The sequence below is a fragment of the Alternaria dauci genome, chromosome 1, assembly GCF_042100115.1.
Source record: "Alternaria dauci strain A2016 chromosome 1, whole genome shotgun sequence".
Taxonomy (NCBI): Eukaryota; Fungi; Ascomycota; class Dothideomycetes; order Pleosporales; family Pleosporaceae; genus Alternaria; species Alternaria dauci.
In genome coordinates this window covers 5,874,909-5,891,314 of record NC_091272.1, presented here as the reverse complement: position 1 = coordinate 5,891,314, position 16,406 = coordinate 5,874,909, and the positions used below count along the sequence as shown (strand labels likewise).

The window sequence follows — 16,406 nt, the reverse complement described above, 5'->3', positions numbered from 1 at the left end:
AGGATGTGGTCGAGGGGATCTGAGGGAAAGTGGTGTGATTAGTGGTGTGAGGTTTGCATACTGGTAAGCCGAATGGGACTGATCCTGGTGGAGGATCTGCGCTAGGTGACGCGATAGACGGTGTATGTATATAGGGTGGGTTGCCCAGAGGGTTGCAGGCTTCTTGATGCCTTTACACATGTCCCTCAGTTGCGTATACGAATTTTGGACGACTCCGAAGCCTAGGAGGAAAGGTACGTACCGATATAATCTCCCATTTGGTATATGGAAGTGGTTGGCGACTGTATACCTTGGTCTTTCTATATTTAATGCTAAATCTATGTCAAGTCTTCTCGATGTTTTCCTATGGCAGATCTTTATACCAAGAAGTAAGAGAAGGAGTGAACATGGAAGTGAATGAAGGCTGCCTTCAATTCTCGCACGTCTGCCCCCTTCTCCAGCTGACCAGGTCGCACGAGGGTAGGCTGCGCAGATGCTCTCACAGTATGCGACGCCATCTGAATGCACCCCTCTTTTGTTATCTAGCTGACCTCTGACTGCAGCTCTCATAGACAACAGAGCCGTATTGGGCGGACACGGGTAAAGTGCGTCAGAAGAGAGCGGTGTCCAGGTAGCGAACCTTGGAAGCTTCTATTCGATCTTACTCCGCTTGGGGTCTACCAGAAACTCCAGGATCCATCCCTATCAGCCAGCGACGTCTCACTGCTCTCCAAATAAACAAGTACCGTCCGCCGAGAACGCCCCAATGCAGTGAAGCACCACGAGCAATTTCACGGGCTTAGTCGTGCTCAGCAGCACCGTTCCCTTTACCAAGAGCCCGATCCACGCCGCACCTTGTCCTACCGTCAAGCTCTCGGCGTGCCTTTAGCCTTCTTGGATCCATCTGTTAGTCCATTTAGCGTGGTTGAACAACTCTCATGCTCTCTCTCGGATCTGGGGGCATGATGCAAGGAGGGGTCAGTGGTGGCAATGTCAGCGCATTACAAAAGCCCGTCAGCCACGTGCTCAAGGTTTGAATTGCGGGACTCTTATCGCGATGACGACATTTGTCATCACTTGGTTGGAAAGCGTGTGGGTGATGAGTGGCAAGTCAAGTTGTATTCATATCAGCTCTACTCCAAGTGTGCAAATCATGTCGTCTTTGTACTAGAATGAGAAAGACCTTGATCGCTGAAGTAGGCTAGACGCCAAGTATGTCGTGATACGAAAGAACGATGCTAAGAAGACTGAGAATATAAACTCGTTCAAGTGACAGGTAGTAAGCATACAGACCCAACCCTACTCGAGTCGCTGCGTGTCGTCAACTAGCAAGATATCTAAGTTTACAGCCGCTTGCGTACATGTATAAACTCCAATCACACCGATCGCTCGCACAGTAAAAGGTAAGCGCGCTTTTGCAGGCTCGTCAACGCCATTCTGTAAAAAAAATGTCTTGCAAACACATTATCAGCCACCGCCTTCAGCAACGGCCTTCAGTAGCCCGCCAATGTAATTCCTTAAAGTGAGGTTGTGACTGGCCGTAAAGGCAATCTGGTCTCGTAGCGGGGCGAAGATACGCGGCACCCATCCGGCGTTCTTTGCTTCTTCCTCTTCCCTCTCCTCGTTCTCGCGTCTTTGCTCCGCCGCCGCATCGCTGAGACGCGGCTTCTTGCCGCCAGCTGTGGCTCGTCTCGCAGCTTCGGGGCTTCCTTCGCTGGCACTGAACGTCCGCTTGTGGACCGGAGATGACGGCAACGTGACATTGATAACAGACATCGGCGGTGGAATCTTGTTGAGTTGGCGGGCGAGGTTGCGGAGAACAAGAACGGCGGACAGCGGAAGACCAGCGGCGTCGTTGGTATCGTCCGTCGCGGTGTTGTAGTAGCGGAAATTGGGTGCTGCTTGTGCTCCTGCTTCGTCCCGACCTCCGCCGTACCTGCTCACGGAACTATTCGACGAGCTTTGGTGTCGTCCGCCCATGCCCAAGCTGCCCAGCCCAACAGGCTGTGCGAATTGAGGCTGGGAGTTTTCATGCCGTGAAGTCTGGGGCCGTGACTCCGAAGACGTGCGGTTGTGCTTTGCATGTATGGCCTGCTTGATACTAGTATCGGGCAAATGCGTCTTGACGTGCTGTCCGGCTTCAAACGCAGATTCTGTGCCGTCGGGCGAGAACCGTGTGCAGCCACCCCAGTGACAGTAGTATTTCGTCGATGCGGTGACTGAGCCATTCTCGATCTCCATAAGGTCTTTGATGTCGAGCTTGGGCTCGAGCAGCCACTGCCCAGTCTCCTGGTCGCGGGGAACTTGGAGATGGACACTGACGACGTGCTCCCACATGGAGCGCGCACCGGAAGCGAACTCGCCACACTCAATGTTCGCAGATGAGTGTTTCGAGTCCACGTGTCCGTTGAGGAGGCTCGGCGCATGCCAGCAGCACCGCATGTACGGCCTCTTGGTGCTCGGGTCGACGGGGACGGTTCGTGGCCGTATGCCTCTTATGGTATACTTTGGCTGCCCGCCCACGGTCAGTACCTGAGCGGAAGCACCGCCAAACGTCGTCGAGACGTTGGTGATGAAGTCCTTTGCTGGCATGAGCGCTTTGAAGCTGGCCGGGTTGTTCGCCATGTGCTCCGAGAAGGCGGCGTTGTATGCCGACCACAGCTGGATCTGTGTGATCTCGCCGGCTGTATCCTCTTCGAAGCACGTCTTGAGCCACTGTGAGCTCCGTTCCGGCTCGTCGAGAGTGACTAGATGGTCTATAATCGCAGACGACAGCTTCGGCGCATTCTCTGGCGGCGCGGACATCTTTCCAGACTTCGCGGCACTTCTCCGTTCCTCGTAGGCTACCGCCCCGTACTGCAGTAGCCGGACCAGCTGCTTTATTACGCCCTCAATGTCGACTTCGTGCACCAGTTTCTCGACGTTATCAGGAAAGCCAGTGAATAGATAGAGAAAGTCCAGGCATGCTATGCGGAGGTCTTCGTCTTCTACCAACAGCCAGTCGCATATCGACTTGAGAGTCCTGACCGGCACGTCCGAAAGCTTGTTGGTAGCCTCGAGGTTCATGGCTATCCGCGCAAGTGCTCTCAACGATGTGATGATGCGGCCACGGTCGTCTGAGTCGACTTGGGCCAGCAGAGAGTGATACAGCGGGCTCTGCGAGTCCAGTATCCAGTACTTAGTCAGCTGCTCGGAAATCTCCAGGGCGTAGTGTTGCAGCTCCACAACGGTAGAGTGGCGTGGCAGGTTGAGTGCGATGACAAGCATGTCCCGGATAGTCGGCACGGAGGCGGCGAAGATGGCATTCTCCTTCAGCATCACCATGTTCCTGATGATCAGCGCAGCCTCGTTGATCATGTTGAGTGCCTTGGCGGACTGCTCCGGCAGGAGATTGTCTTGCATGTCGAGCGTGCGGAGCGACTTGATGCGCTGCAGCAGATCGCGGGTGCCAGAGAGCCCGTTCAGTGTCTGCGGCTGGCTGAACTCCTCTTCCACATAAGATATGTCCCAGTTCACGTCGTAAAACAGCGCGGCAACGTCAATGACCTTGGCGATGAGCGCCTCCGCGAGCCCCGGGAACTGGTCGAAGCGGTACTTATCCCCCCGCTCGTGCGAGATCTTAACCAGGTGGTGCAGCGCGTAGGCCTCCTCCTCGGGCTCCTTGGACCGCAGCGCATTCAGGGCGCGGATGTAGATGCTGGGTCCCGGGAAGCCGGTGCCGGGCAGCATCATGCCCTTGAGCGGCACAGGCCTGTTCTTCTTGTTGAGAATGTACTTCTTGCGCGACTGTATGTACGTGTCGAGCGCGTTGGACGGCGTCACGACGGGCTTCATGGTGGCTGGCACGGCGGTCCGCGGCTCGTAGTTTGCAATGGTCGTGGCTGCTCCACTCGCCCCGTAGCCGTTGGCCTGCGACGTCAGATGGCCCGTCGACTGGCGCGTCTGGCGCGTCGAAGACTCGGGCTGGAAGAGCACACGCTGCGGCGGCGCATGGCGGAGCGATCTCGTCGACCGGCCCACGCTGCCCGGGTCGTCCACGTCCATCTTGTCGTCCTTGGGCGTCTTCTCGACGTCGTCTTCGTCTTCCGAGTCCTCGTCGCCCCTCAGCCGCTCGGCCTCTCGGCTGCTGGGTGGGAAGAAGTTGTCGACGGTGCGGTTCAGGAGGTCTCCGCCCTTGGCAGACACGTTCTCGAGGATCTCGGGCGGCGGGGGTTCGCGCTTGTGGACGGTCGCTATCTCGTAGGCGCTAGAGCAGCATCAGCAGTGTGAGGCGCAAGCGATGTCACCATTCACGTACGCAAGGTTCTTGTAGTAGGCCGTCTTGACGAGAAAGGCCTGGGTGGTGATGCTGGGGCTCTTGGGCAGAAACTCGGTCGCGATCTTGCGCCACGCGAGCTTGTTGTTTTTCGTGTCTGAAACCCGGTCGTAGCCTCCCTCTTCATTGACGCGTTTGTAGAGGCGCAGGAGGTCAATGTGTCGGCTCCCGACTTTGGGCTCGCGGTCCAGGACAGTGCTACACGAGGGGTCAACATGCGCTCACTGCGGTGCCACAAGCAAGGAAACCCACCCGCGCTTTTCGTGGAATTCGGCCAAGGTGTTTAGGAAGTCTTCATATTCCTGGGTGCGCTCGACGGATGATTCCTCGGGTCGGGACGGGGCCATGGTGCGGCTGTCGCATTCACTCGGGGCTACTCGGAAGCGGATCGCGACGCATGCGTGGTGTGAGCCGTGGGCCTGGCACAATGGTGGATTTGCGTGTGAATGCGCGGCGCGCGTCGGTCGCGATGATGGATGGGCGAACACCAGAACTCCAGAAGCACAAGTCCCTCGCGTTGCGCACGGGCCACATCATGTGACTGGGTGCGACTTCCGTAGTATCATCCTCCATGCTCACATTCCTTCATCATTGCAAGTGTCTTCGGACGTCACGCTCCACACCATCCACCGCCATATGGAGATTGGTCTCGACTAACAGACTGCTAGCACTAACCATGATGCTCTCACTTCCGCTCGCGACCCTGTCAACGGCCCAGGACACCGACGCCAGTGAGCAGCAGTTCAACTGGCACAAGGAGACGAGCAATCTCACACTGGTCATCGACAGCTATGGTGCACGCGATGGCCTCCAGCTTATGAAACTGGTCCAAGGCTCGCAGATTCGGGTACGGTGCATGCACAGCTGATGCACCGAATTGAGCCGATAAACTGCTGAAATGATGTGAGGCTAACCGACCTTACAGCAAACTGTCGAGATTGAGAGACTGATCAACGAGGGGAATGAGATGACTCGTCTGTATCGAGAACGTGGAGTGCAGATAGAGACCGACCAGCTGCCCGTTACCGCCATCGTGCGCTCTCCTTTGCTGGCCGTACGATGGCAGTTGGCTAACAACAAGATCCGGCGTGTCCAGATGAGGTTCAAGTCGGAGAGGGATTTTGACACTGCATTTAAATACCTCCTTCATCTCGGCCTCCCCATGAGCGCAACAAAGGGAGCTCAGCCCCAGTCGAAGCCAACAGCTCCCGTGCCATCTCCAGCACGAGCACCACCCCCCAGACCGAGTCCGAGAGCTGGTGCGTCTCATGAGGAGGCTTTGAGCAGATCTACCGCAGGTGGGCTGTCGTGTCCTCCATCACGGCTGGCAGAGATCTCAAGCCGGCCCTACACTAGCCACAGTGCCTCCGCCAATTCAGGTTCCCAGTTACAAGGAGTGACACACCCCCGTCCACTATCTGCCACTCCAGCCTATCTCAGGGAAGAAGAGGGCATTCCAGCCTCCTTATCAGGCCCCCTCGCTCCTCCTGTGTTCTTCGCTCGACCCACTTCAGCTACCTCTGATATCCTAGGGCGTTCGCATATGGACACCTCATCTTTGGCAGACCAGCACATGCCGGCCATTGAAAGGACCCCTTTCGTTTTTGCTGAGCGACCAGATACTGCCATGCTTTTCCACCGCCCTGATAGTGCTACCCGTCCCGGCACTACTAGTCGTCCTGACAGCGCTGAGACACCACCGCCTAGACGCGAGCTCCCGTTTCCCCGCCTGTCATCACCCCGCTCCTCGGGCAGCGACAGTGTGCGACCATCCACCGGGACCATGGGACCGCCTCCTCTACCCTCACACGTAGCCAGTGGCCGACCCAGTTCCAGCCGAAGCGCAACCAGCAAGGAAATTGAACTCCCCCCGTTGCCTCGGCCAACCGTTGTCAGCAAGGCCGTACGTGGAGAGCAAGACATGCAGCCACGCACACCAAACCAAGACCACTACAGCCCTCTGCGCGCGAAGACGTCTCCGCACGAAGGCGTCGAGAGCCGGTCGCCTATGACATCGTCTCCCGTCTCCTCTCCGCTATCGTTTGGAAAATTGAGCTCGTCTGTGCTGCCAACTCCACTCAGCTCACTCAACAATGCTGCTCTAAACGCTCACCATACTGTGTTCCAGAGTGCTGCCGTTACACCGCCTACGTCTGTCACTGGCCAGTGTAGTAGAGCGAACGAGAACGACAGTCTGGCGGCATATGCAATGCAGTCTGACGAGGGACGCAGAGCAGCGCTGAATGAGTTTGTGTTCCGCCACCTGGAGAGCGACGACTTCCTTACGCTTGTGCAAGACATGGAGACAGCATGGGCTAGGGTCGCAATGGGCATGTGATAGGGGTCTTGTGCTGACTGGGTATTTGCAATGGACTATGTGAAGGACAATCTCGCTGGAGTTTTGCCAGAAGATACGAGGCGGACTGTAAAGAGATAGTACACTGATCAGTAGAATGACGATCTTAAACTCTTAGTACAGAGAACAGAGAACAAGAGCACCATGATTCTGCTACTTCAACCTCAATGCTTACTCCCCTGCTCACCAACCACATAACCCCTTGCAATCCCACTTCTGCCCTCTTCCATCTTAGCCGCCCTCGCACCACCCGGACCATCTGCTCCATCTTCAGCGTCACGGTAGTCAGTGCCCAGACCCTGCCACGTCCTGTTTGAGCGCAGATACTCAGCACCCGGTGAAGCCACGCCCCCCACTGCCGCGATATCGCCATTCGCCCGCTTCGTCAATGCCGAACTCGACGGCGCCGCATCACCATTAACAACCTTTGGCGCGGCAGTCGTACGCATAGGCCTCGCATGCGACACATACCGACCAGTCCTCAAATCAAACTCCGGTGGCGCCGACTCCTCTTCAGAATCATAGTCTCCATTCGTATCCGCGTCTTCTTCCTTATCCTGTCCAACACCCGTTCCCTCCGCACCACCATCTGCCTTGTCCACCCCCTCCTTGACCTCCTCATCAAGCACTTTTTGGAAATCGCCCTCCCAAGCGCCTGTCCATACCCTTTCTTCGTCACTCTGCAGCGCCACCTTGAGTTCCCACGGCGTGATCATGGGCCGCCAGAACTCTCTGCTCTCAATCAAGCTACTCTCCCAGCAGCCGATGACGACCCAGCCGCCCACTTCACTGAAGTTGGCCACCTTGGCCGCGTTGACTTTACCCACGACAAACGTGTAGTATTTCTTGCCCGCTGCAGTGATCTGCCGTTGGACGTGCGAGAGGATATGCATGTAGTTCTTCACCGAGAGCGTGTTGATCAGGATACCAAAGATGGGGGTCGTGGAGAGCGAGGTGAGGAGGGCGTAGCGGCGGCGCAGCGTCATGGCGGTGTTTGTGAGCGAGGCGGAGGGTGTTGCGGAGGAGCTTTCGGTGGAGTAGATGTGTATTGAGGCGACGCGCGAGGAGAGTGTGAGGAGGAGCGAGGTTGGCGGGTCGGAGATGTGGAACAGCGCGTAGTCGCGGAGGACTTCTTCTGCGTCTGATGTGCCGGGCGGAGTTGTTCGGTTTGGAAGCGGCGAGGAGGGGTTGTGGACGATTTCTGTGGCATGCAGATTCGTGTAGCTGTCGTCGCATAGGCGTTTGTAGAGGGTCGAGACGTGGTGTGAATATGGTATGTCGGCCATGATTATGATCTTTGCGTCTTTGACTGGATATGTCTCTTTGAACGTCGCGACTACTGGTTCGAGATCTAGCGGCCGTTCTGTGAACACATATACGACTGGTAGCCGTGAAGGAGGCGACAGACACGAGCGGCCATAGTGCACCACCACGTCCGCATCGACGTGCTCTGCAGCCACCTCATCCACGCAGCACGCGCCGTACGACGTGTCGCCGAGTATGAACAGACTCTCCTGGCTCTTCTCCTCAGATATCGAAGTCTTGCCCATGTCCGTGCTGAGGTCTTCTACCGCAGTCGCATGTCCATTTGTTTCCTGCTTTCCACTCTGTAGCCTCCTCTCCTTACTGAGCCCCCGACTCAGCTGCTCATACACCCTCGGCGCATCCGTGAGCATGTGGTCGGGAAACTGCAGCGCAATCCTCTTCCATCGCCCCTCGCGTATCTCCCTGACCGTCCGCTCGATCTCGTACGTGAGCGTGATCTGCTCATCAGAGAGTCTGGGCAGACTGGACGTGTCTACAATGGGCGTGGGGTCTTCGAATATGTGCGTATCGGGCGTGGAGAGAACGGGCGCGCTCTCAAGCGCAGGGACTGCCATTGTGTGTTGATCGTTGCGGCTGGTTGTGCATGAGGCGTGGCGGGGTCGTCACTTTTTTTGACGGCTGGCGGGGCACGCCGCGGTCGTGCAGGGTCCAGGGACAGGGAACTGGAGAGCCGCAATGCACGGTATTTAATGCAGCACATCTGATAGGCGAGGAGCCGTCGAATGATCATCGTACGTGGATGAGTTGATTACTATATACAAACGAGAGGTGGTATCATGTTGTACCAGGCGTCAAATCCAATCCCTATGAAAAGCTAGAAATAAATCACATCATCAGGTACCCTGATACGGCTGCTGCCAGGGCAAGGCCGAGTACATTGGGTACAAACTTTCCGACTCCGCTGTCGCTGTCGGTAGCAGCAAGCTGGCCGACGATCAGCTGGGGAGTGTACGGCTGCGAAGTCTCAACCGTAGTACCGTTCCAGCAGTAGTCTGTGAAGCACTGCTGGCACACTTGCGGGATAGCCTCGCCGTTGCGCTCCAGACTCCTCGAGAGGATGGCGCATCCGACGCAGGTAGGCCAGTTCGAAGCCCCCTCGCGCGTCGAGTTGCCCTGGGTCACAACGTCGTAGCCGTTCTCGATCATGCCGTTGCGCTCCTCGATGGTGTAGTCGAGCTTGGCGAAAGTCGACTGGTTGGACCAGAAGACGTAGGGGGCATTGGGCAGGTAGACGACGAGTGGAGGAATGTTGTCGCCGGTAGTGACGTTGCTGCTGTTGCAACCAAAGAACGCCGGGCGGCTGTTCATCCCCAGAGCAACAAACGTGTCCTGACCAGGGATGTAGGGAAACGTCGTCCTGTTCATGAGGGTCGAGCTTGCACGCTCGTAAGTTGCTACCAGAGAAGTGCCGTTGGGCCAGTTTTGCGATGGGTCGTCCTCCTCGACAGTGTCGCCAGAAGAGTCGACGGCAAAGATGACATCGACCTGGCGGATGGGCTGGATGACGGGGTTAAATGGGATGTTCTGACCATCCTCACCGCCGTCAACGAGCGTGAGACGCTCCCTGTCCGCACTCGGGTTCGTCTCGTTGTGGTAGCGGAAGAAGGGGTTGGGCGAGTAGTCGGCGATATCGTCGCCTTCCTCGCCAATGTTCTCGAGGATGTTCGAAACAAAGTCCAGGAGAATTTGGGGAATACCCGTGAGGGTATTGAGGGTAAGAAAAATCTGGTTGAACAAGGAGCTGCTAGTTCCCATGACAAAGCCTAGGTTGTCGAATCCAGCAACGCAGCCCTGGTCCTGGGGAAGCGAGCCCTCGCTGAAGTTGGAGCCAATGTACTTCAACGGAGCAAAGCCGTAGGTCGTGGGGTCGAAGGAGCCCATCTCGAACGGGTTGAACTCAAAGTTGGTAGCATTCAGAGAGATGATCAGCTCTCCGGGCGCACGCTCGTCCGCTACGAGGATGGGCATTGGTGCATTTCCGCTCGAAAAGTCCTGGTCGTCCGCGATGGAAGAGAATGTGTAGGCCGGAGCTCCGTCGCTGGCGTTGATGAGCTGGAACGAGAGACCGCGGCCGTAGACATCCGTGATCGACGTGTTGAAGTCCCCGGCCGTCGAGTCGCTCTTTGACCTCGTTGTACTGACCAGGCTCTCAAAGTACTGCGCAGTCGAGAGCAGCTGGATTCCCTGCGTAGGGGGTCCCTGGAACAGCGAGTTCTGGAACTGCCAGATCGACGAGTTTTCGCCTCTGTTGATAATAGACTCAACCGAGCTAAAGTTGTTGGCGTAGATGCTGCCAATCAGCCAGCCTCCACCAGATAGCGCCGAGACATAGGTGGACGCCTGCAATATTCCTCCCAAATGGCCTGCACTCGTCGAGTTGCTTGTTCGGCTATCAAACGCCGCCAGAGCACCCGCGCCGTTCAAAAGAGCCCGGTATCCTCCGCCAGAAAACGAGATCGCAATGTTCGGTAGGGCGGTGGTGTTGTCCTGGTGTCTGTCGATGTACTGTCCAACATCAAAACCCTCGATGTTGGCCCGTTCCAGAAACTCGCGCATGGGCTGCACGGTGTTCGGCCTTCTCCTCTGGAGCCAGTCCGTCTCTTGCTGGGAAAGCCTGTCGGCGGACCGAATACTCGGGCGCGTAGACGGGCAGTCAACTTCGGCTGGCGCATAGCCATCGGGTGCCTGAGGCGAGGCACGCTTCCACGTATCTATCGCATTGGGCGGAACAACTCTGGCTTCTCGAGGGGTAAGCGCAGATGCTGTCATGCATTAGAATTGTCCTGCAGGAACCCGAGGCGCATGACTTACAGCTCGCTAAGCTAGTCAGTGCCGAGGCAGACAGAATAGAGGTATACTTCATCCTAACGAATGGATGGAGAGAAAGAAAGAGTAGGACGGCTGAAAGGCGCGAAATGAACCACCAACAAATGCGGAACCATGGCAATGTTAAATGATGCGATCAATGCTGACGGGAGGCTGCGGAATGGCCCACAGGCGGCTATGCTTCGCACCAAACGCCCGGAAGAGCTAGGAGATCTGACCTCATCGGCGTACCACTAGGCGTGCCACTTGTCGTGGCTGGAGGCCCTGACGATCAAACTTTATTTTTAGTCCCGGCTTTTGTATCGATGTTTGCCATGTCTGGCTTACAATGCGGTGTCGTGTGCTTGCGTGAGCCTCCTTGTCTTGAGCCACTTTGGCCATTCACAGTGCTCACCCGTCTGCAGCGCCCGTCACACCGTCTCTGTGCTTAGTCTCATCTCAGCGCTCAGGGCCCGTTGTGGCGCGTCATCTCGTGTGAGCGGTTGGCGCTCATTTCGAAACAATACGGCTTCGGCACTCGGCAACATGCTGCAACGGAAACGAGAACGAGGGGCATACGAAATAGCCTTGATCAGACCCTGTCACTCTGCCACAAGTGCATTACTTTCTCAATGTTTGAGATGTAGAAACCAGTGTTTGGCGCAAAGCACCCTTTCGGTGCCTTGTTATGCGCTCGGAATGTCGTCATCGTCGTTCTGGCATCGATCGCATGGAGCGTCGCGTCATCGTTATCAGCAGCCCACCGGGGATAGTCAGATTGATTAGAATGTTAGGCGTTACTTAGGCCGTTCATTTCTTCGAGAAAGCGTATACGCAGGCCCAGGTAGCTTCGCAAGAAGTTCTGTTCCGAGCTTCCGGGCTCCGCCATGACGATCAGCGAAGACACACCGTTGCGGCAGTGCGCGCTAGTCGACAAATCACGACGTTATACTGTACTGGCCGGATGAATGTATGGAGATAGGTGTGCTGTCGACGTGGCCTGCAGAAGGGGTCGAAAGAGCGTAACCGTATACGCAGTACGAGAAGGCTTTTCGGTAATCGTGCTCGGCAGCTTCCTCCCGGGTCGCCTCCACAACTGCATCCTTTGATGTTGAATGCACTATCTCCGCCTACAAGTCCGCTCCTCGTCCGACCAAGCCTTTGTGTGTACACACTATGATGCTTGGCCACTTGCCATCGCTTATCCACAGCCCCATGGGTTGGTAAGGGTGGCTGAAGATCCGCTGCCGGACACCAACTTAAACTGACTCGGTCAAGGCCGGTGTGGAATGTACCGCGACTCATGCATAATCGTACCTAACTGACAACCACGAAGGATACATTTTTACTGTTAGAATCATACAATGTCTGGATCTCTCTTCCTATACTGCATGTTGATTTCTGTAACATGTAATCATTCATTCTGCTATCGTCCGTCTTATCATATCACAGATAATGGTTTCTTCAGGATTCACATGTAGTGGACTTTAGTGGCTGTCGTTGCTAGATCCTTGATCATTAATGGCTGCAGACGGTAGGTTTTCTCAAATTTGCCCTTGTTCAACCGTCTTTACCAATACTAGGGAAGATGACTGTGCCACGGTATTCATGTTCCACGATACCTAGGTATTCACTGGTGAAAAATCGCTGACGTCCATTTTCGTCACAATTTAGGAAATCTAAGTAAGAACGATCGTCTATTTGAATTTACCTGTCGCAGGAGAGTGAATCTTTATCGCTTATACAGACTAGTGCCAACTAGATCCATAGTCTCGCTATTTACAGTCCCCTTTCTGCTGTCCAGCCTACCTCTCTTACCTTGCATTTCTCAACCTACTCCATCATCCGTTTCGAAAGACCCCTCTCTAGTTTCGAAATCCCAAAACTATTCACAAGGAACTGCTGTTTAAACCCCTCTCCTCGATGGCCAAGCACAAAATCGCCGCCGCAGAGGCACGCCGTCTCGCCAGAGTCGCACAATGTCGGGCGCCAAATCGCGTGTTTCCTTTCTTTCATCTCTCACGAGAGATTCGCGACATGATATACTTCTACGCCATCGGAACCAAACCCAGGGTTTTCATGGTTGAGGACATGCTTGTTCTCGCCAGGTGTGATCTGGTCCCTCTCAAGCTCGATTTTACAGAAGACGACGGAGAAGAAGACAAAGACTTGGCCTGGGACCTTTGGTGCTTACTTGCAGGATACTCGATGGCAGGAGGCCTACCCCATTGGTTTCTTAGCAGTAAACAGCTCTGCTCCGAGGCGCTCGCATGCTTTGGTGCCACACGAATATTCTCCACAGTCAACCTAGATCTTGATCCACCATACCGAGATAAAAAAAACCGGATCCGGAAAGCACAGGTTTGTCAATTCGCTTGGCATGAGTAAGAACGTTATTCGCCATGTTGCTTTCAGGAGTAGCATGGATGAGTTCATAAATTATGGCTCAAAGTTTCTAGCTTTTCTGTATCAACTAGAAATCGAAGATCTGACACTGGACCTGGAGTGGATGGTATGCGACCGACCTTTTCTCTCCAAATGGGAGGAGATCTTCAAAGAGCGTATTCAAAAATTGATAACTGGAAACTATGGTTGTTGGGAGGGTAAACTGCAGAAAGTAAAGACCACAAGTCCCACATCGCGCAAAGAGATCAATGATCCGGCACCCGAGACCGAGAATTTTCATCTGGCAGAGAAATTAGCGATCAAACTCCTCGGCTCAGGCGCGAATGTAGTGTGGGGTGATTTCGAGTTTGACTCTAGTCAGCACGAGACCGGTCTGTACAAGAGGTGCGTAACTGCTGAAAAGGCGGGCTAGCGTATCCAGCTTCTTGAGATGGGTTGACAGGGTCTGTACTTAGCTACATGGCGCTGCGTCTACTGATTGATGATAACAAACACGTGTAAACTACTATCGAGATGAACATATGTATTCGAGCTGACTGCTCAGTCTAATCCAGTTACACAACTCAGACACCACCTTTGAGATAATAGTCCAGAGGGTATCCTAACCAGTTACACTGCTCCACATCTTGGAAACCCGCACTCTCACTAGGCCAGTCCAACAATCTGATCTCGTCCCCTGTTTTTCTTGTTGCATCTACCTGCCCCCACTGACCGTACTTCTTCACGCCCTCAATCACCTTGTCGTATCCCCTTGCGTCGAGGTACTTGAGACTAGGGTTTGGATCGCCACCCCGGACAAAGGCAGCGAAGTAGCTGGTGACGAGCTGAGCACTCCACAGGTCCTCTGGATCGCGAATGCGGTTCAAGGTGCCAAATAGCCAAGGCATATCTGCACCATGGAAACGGAAGTAGGGGTTCTTGGGATCATCATTCGCAGGCCCACCCAGGTTGTTGGGATCGTAGCCATCGATGGAGCGTTGGAACTGATAGTAGTATGCTTTCTGGAATGCACGCGATTGTACTCCAGAATAGACAGTGGACTGGTCGACGCAGCGGAACGTCTTGTCCGTGGCAACGCGCTGGGAGACGTTGAATGAGTCGAGAGTCAGATTACCGGTGTTGGTCAAGGGGAAAAGACCCGACTGGATGATGCGCTCCGCCCATGTGCTGTTGATACCAAGCGCTTCTTGTAACCCCTGAGAGTGGTTGGAGATGGGACTCTTGGGGTATGTGGAGAATGAAGCGCCGTCGTTGACAATGATACCAAAGATGACAGGGATATGCGCAGTACTAGCGTTACGAGTGGAGAGGATAAGATTGGGCGTGTTGACATAGGTACCGTCTTGGACAACGTAGCGAGCAACAGTGTTGAAGCCGACTAGCTGTGCAGCGGGAAGTCGATCGAGACAAGCAATCTGAGTCGACACATCAGTGCCATTGCAGCCGGCAGCAGCAAAGATCTGGGGCCCGGCAACGGTGTAGCTCTGATTGATCGTGTAGTAAGTCGAGTACGTCGTTCCATAGTCGCCGTTCAAACCAAGCGTCACACCTCCTCCGAGATTAGACATGGCAATCGCGCCTTGGTATTTCCCGATAGCCTTGGGAGACCCCAATAGTGTGCGGACCGAGCCGGCTCCAGCAGATTCTCCGGCGATGGTAATCTTCTTCGGATCGCCACCAAAGGCAGCAATGTTTGCAATAGTCCAGTCCAGTGCGGTGATTTGGTCAGCAATACCATAGTTGCCCTTGATATCCGTTCCAGGGATGGCCAGGAAGCCGACAGTTGAAAGGCGGTAGTTGATGTTGACAACAACGAGGTCTTCCTTGCTTGCGAGGTTTCCGCCATCAGAGAGTGCGTCCGCACCGCTTCCTCCTGTAAAGCCACCACCATGGATCCAGAATAAGACGGGCCGGAGTTGCTTTTTCGACCCCGCTTTGGGAATGTACGGCGTCTGGATGTTCAGGAAAAGACAGTCTTCGCTTCCACCGCTACCCTGAGCACATTGCGAGCCGTACCTAGTCGCCTGTATCGTCTGCCCCTTTTTAGAGTAAAGCGACGAATACTGAAAACGGGTAGGTGCATCGGCGTACGGAATGCCAAGGAACCTGAAGGACTTCTGGTTGCGGTAGCCGACAAAAGTATTTCCGCCGGATGCTACTGAGATGGTGCTACCATCCACAGGCCCAGCACTCGACGACCCGTTGTTTGCCGACTGGGTGCACAAGACTGGCAGTTGCTTGTGAGATGCTGAAGAGGACGAGTAGCTTACTCGGTTGCCGACTGATACCACACCACTATCAATGTAGTACCCTCGTTCGGCATCCGTATACTTGGCGTAATCCTGGTACGAGAGGGCGTCGTTGAAGTCTGCCTGATACTTCTGGAGCGTATCCTTGGAGATGAGCTTCTCGTTCAGTGATGCGCAGGCCGCAGCTGCGTTGGCTTGAGGAACTGGGTCGAGGATGATGGCCCCAATATGGTTCTTGTCATCCGACGCGTTCAGGTTGTTCTGGTAGATGAGTGTCAGAGACGACTTTGCATTTGATACATCGACGGCAGGTGTTGATTCCGATACTGGTGATGCTTGCGAGACAGCAGCCATGCCAGCCGCCGCAGCAGCAACAAAAGTGGCAAAGACCGTCATCTTGAAGGTCCAGCTTGGTCCAAAGATCTGATCGACAGCTGGTAAAGTATCTTCGTTCATCACCATCTTCTTATACTGCACCGGTAAACCGGATGGCGTCGTGCTTGCAGATAAACAACCGTAACGCTAGCTATAAGTGGTTGTTCTCCACATGAGGCTATTGGAAACAAGCATTCGAGAACGGGCTATCCCCCGGAAACCGATGAGTAGATCGATGGCTAGGCAGGGGCACTGGCAGAATGCTGACGCAGTGCGGTACGGCAGTGGTTCTATATCCACAAAAGAGTGCTAACTCACGGTACCTGCAGCAAAGACCTATGCAGAACACCTGCGTCCTATATGCACTCCTTGACAGGTTCTTGACACCTCAGTCGATGGACAGTCTCCACCGCATCTCCATCATACCTAAGAGCGCCATTACAACCGTGGTTTTAGTAGCGCCATCCGAGATCGACTCCGATGGAATTTAGCCGTTTAGCCACCATGTGCAGTAGCCCGCAGTCCTCGTGGCGATGGCATCATGATACTAGATGGTGCCGGGTTAATGTGGAGATTGTTTACGTCCGTTCGCGGA

The 16,406-nt window shown here is 54.9% G+C and overlaps 6 protein-coding genes across 6 annotated transcripts; 2 read left to right on the top strand and 4 right to left on the bottom strand.

The window, feature by feature from the left end:
* Positions 1-166: 166 nt before the first annotated feature.
* On the top strand, positions 167-583 carry ACET3X_001824 (uncharacterized protein; the record flags this gene model as incomplete). Its single annotated transcript, XM_069447158.1, has 3 exons — positions 167-233; positions 328-483; positions 543-583. The coding sequence occupies 3 exons, from the start codon at positions 167-169 to the stop codon at positions 581-583; spliced, it is 264 nt and encodes an 87-aa protein (XP_069312066.1).
* An 863-nt stretch (positions 584-1,446) lies between these two features.
* ACET3X_001823 (uncharacterized protein) lies at positions 1,447-4,641 on the bottom strand (the record flags this gene model as incomplete). Its single annotated transcript, XM_069447157.1, has 3 exons — positions 1,447-4,225; positions 4,277-4,492; positions 4,547-4,641. 3 exons carry the CDS (start codon positions 4,639-4,641, stop codon positions 1,447-1,449), a joined length of 3,090 nt encoding a protein of 1,029 aa, XP_069312065.1.
* Positions 4,642-4,970: 329 nt separating this feature from the next.
* On the top strand, positions 4,971-6,632 carry ACET3X_001822 (uncharacterized protein; the record flags this gene model as incomplete). The annotated part of the gene is made up of 2 exons (XM_069447156.1): positions 4,971-5,141; positions 5,220-6,632. The coding sequence occupies 2 exons, from the start codon at positions 4,971-4,973 to the stop codon at positions 6,630-6,632; spliced, it is 1,584 nt and encodes a 527-aa protein (XP_069312064.1).
* Positions 6,633-6,814: 182 nt separating this feature from the next.
* Positions 6,815-8,530, bottom strand: ACET3X_001821 (uncharacterized protein; the record flags this gene model as incomplete). Its single annotated transcript, XM_069447155.1, has 1 exon — positions 6,815-8,530. One exon carries the CDS (start codon positions 8,528-8,530, stop codon positions 6,815-6,817), a length of 1,716 nt encoding a protein of 571 aa, XP_069312063.1.
* Positions 8,531-8,801: 271 nt separating this feature from the next.
* On the bottom strand, positions 8,802-10,839 carry ACET3X_001820 (uncharacterized protein; the record flags this gene model as incomplete). Its single annotated transcript, XM_069447154.1, has 2 exons — positions 8,802-10,738; positions 10,788-10,839. 2 exons carry the CDS (start codon positions 10,837-10,839, stop codon positions 8,802-8,804), a joined length of 1,989 nt encoding a protein of 662 aa, XP_069312062.1.
* A 2,911-nt stretch (positions 10,840-13,750) lies between these two features.
* ACET3X_001819 (uncharacterized protein) lies at positions 13,751-15,832 on the bottom strand (the record flags this gene model as incomplete). Its single annotated transcript, XM_069447153.1, has 1 exon — positions 13,751-15,832. One exon carries the CDS (start codon positions 15,830-15,832, stop codon positions 13,751-13,753), a length of 2,082 nt encoding a protein of 693 aa, XP_069312061.1.
* Between the last annotated feature and the right edge of the window lie 574 nt (positions 15,833-16,406).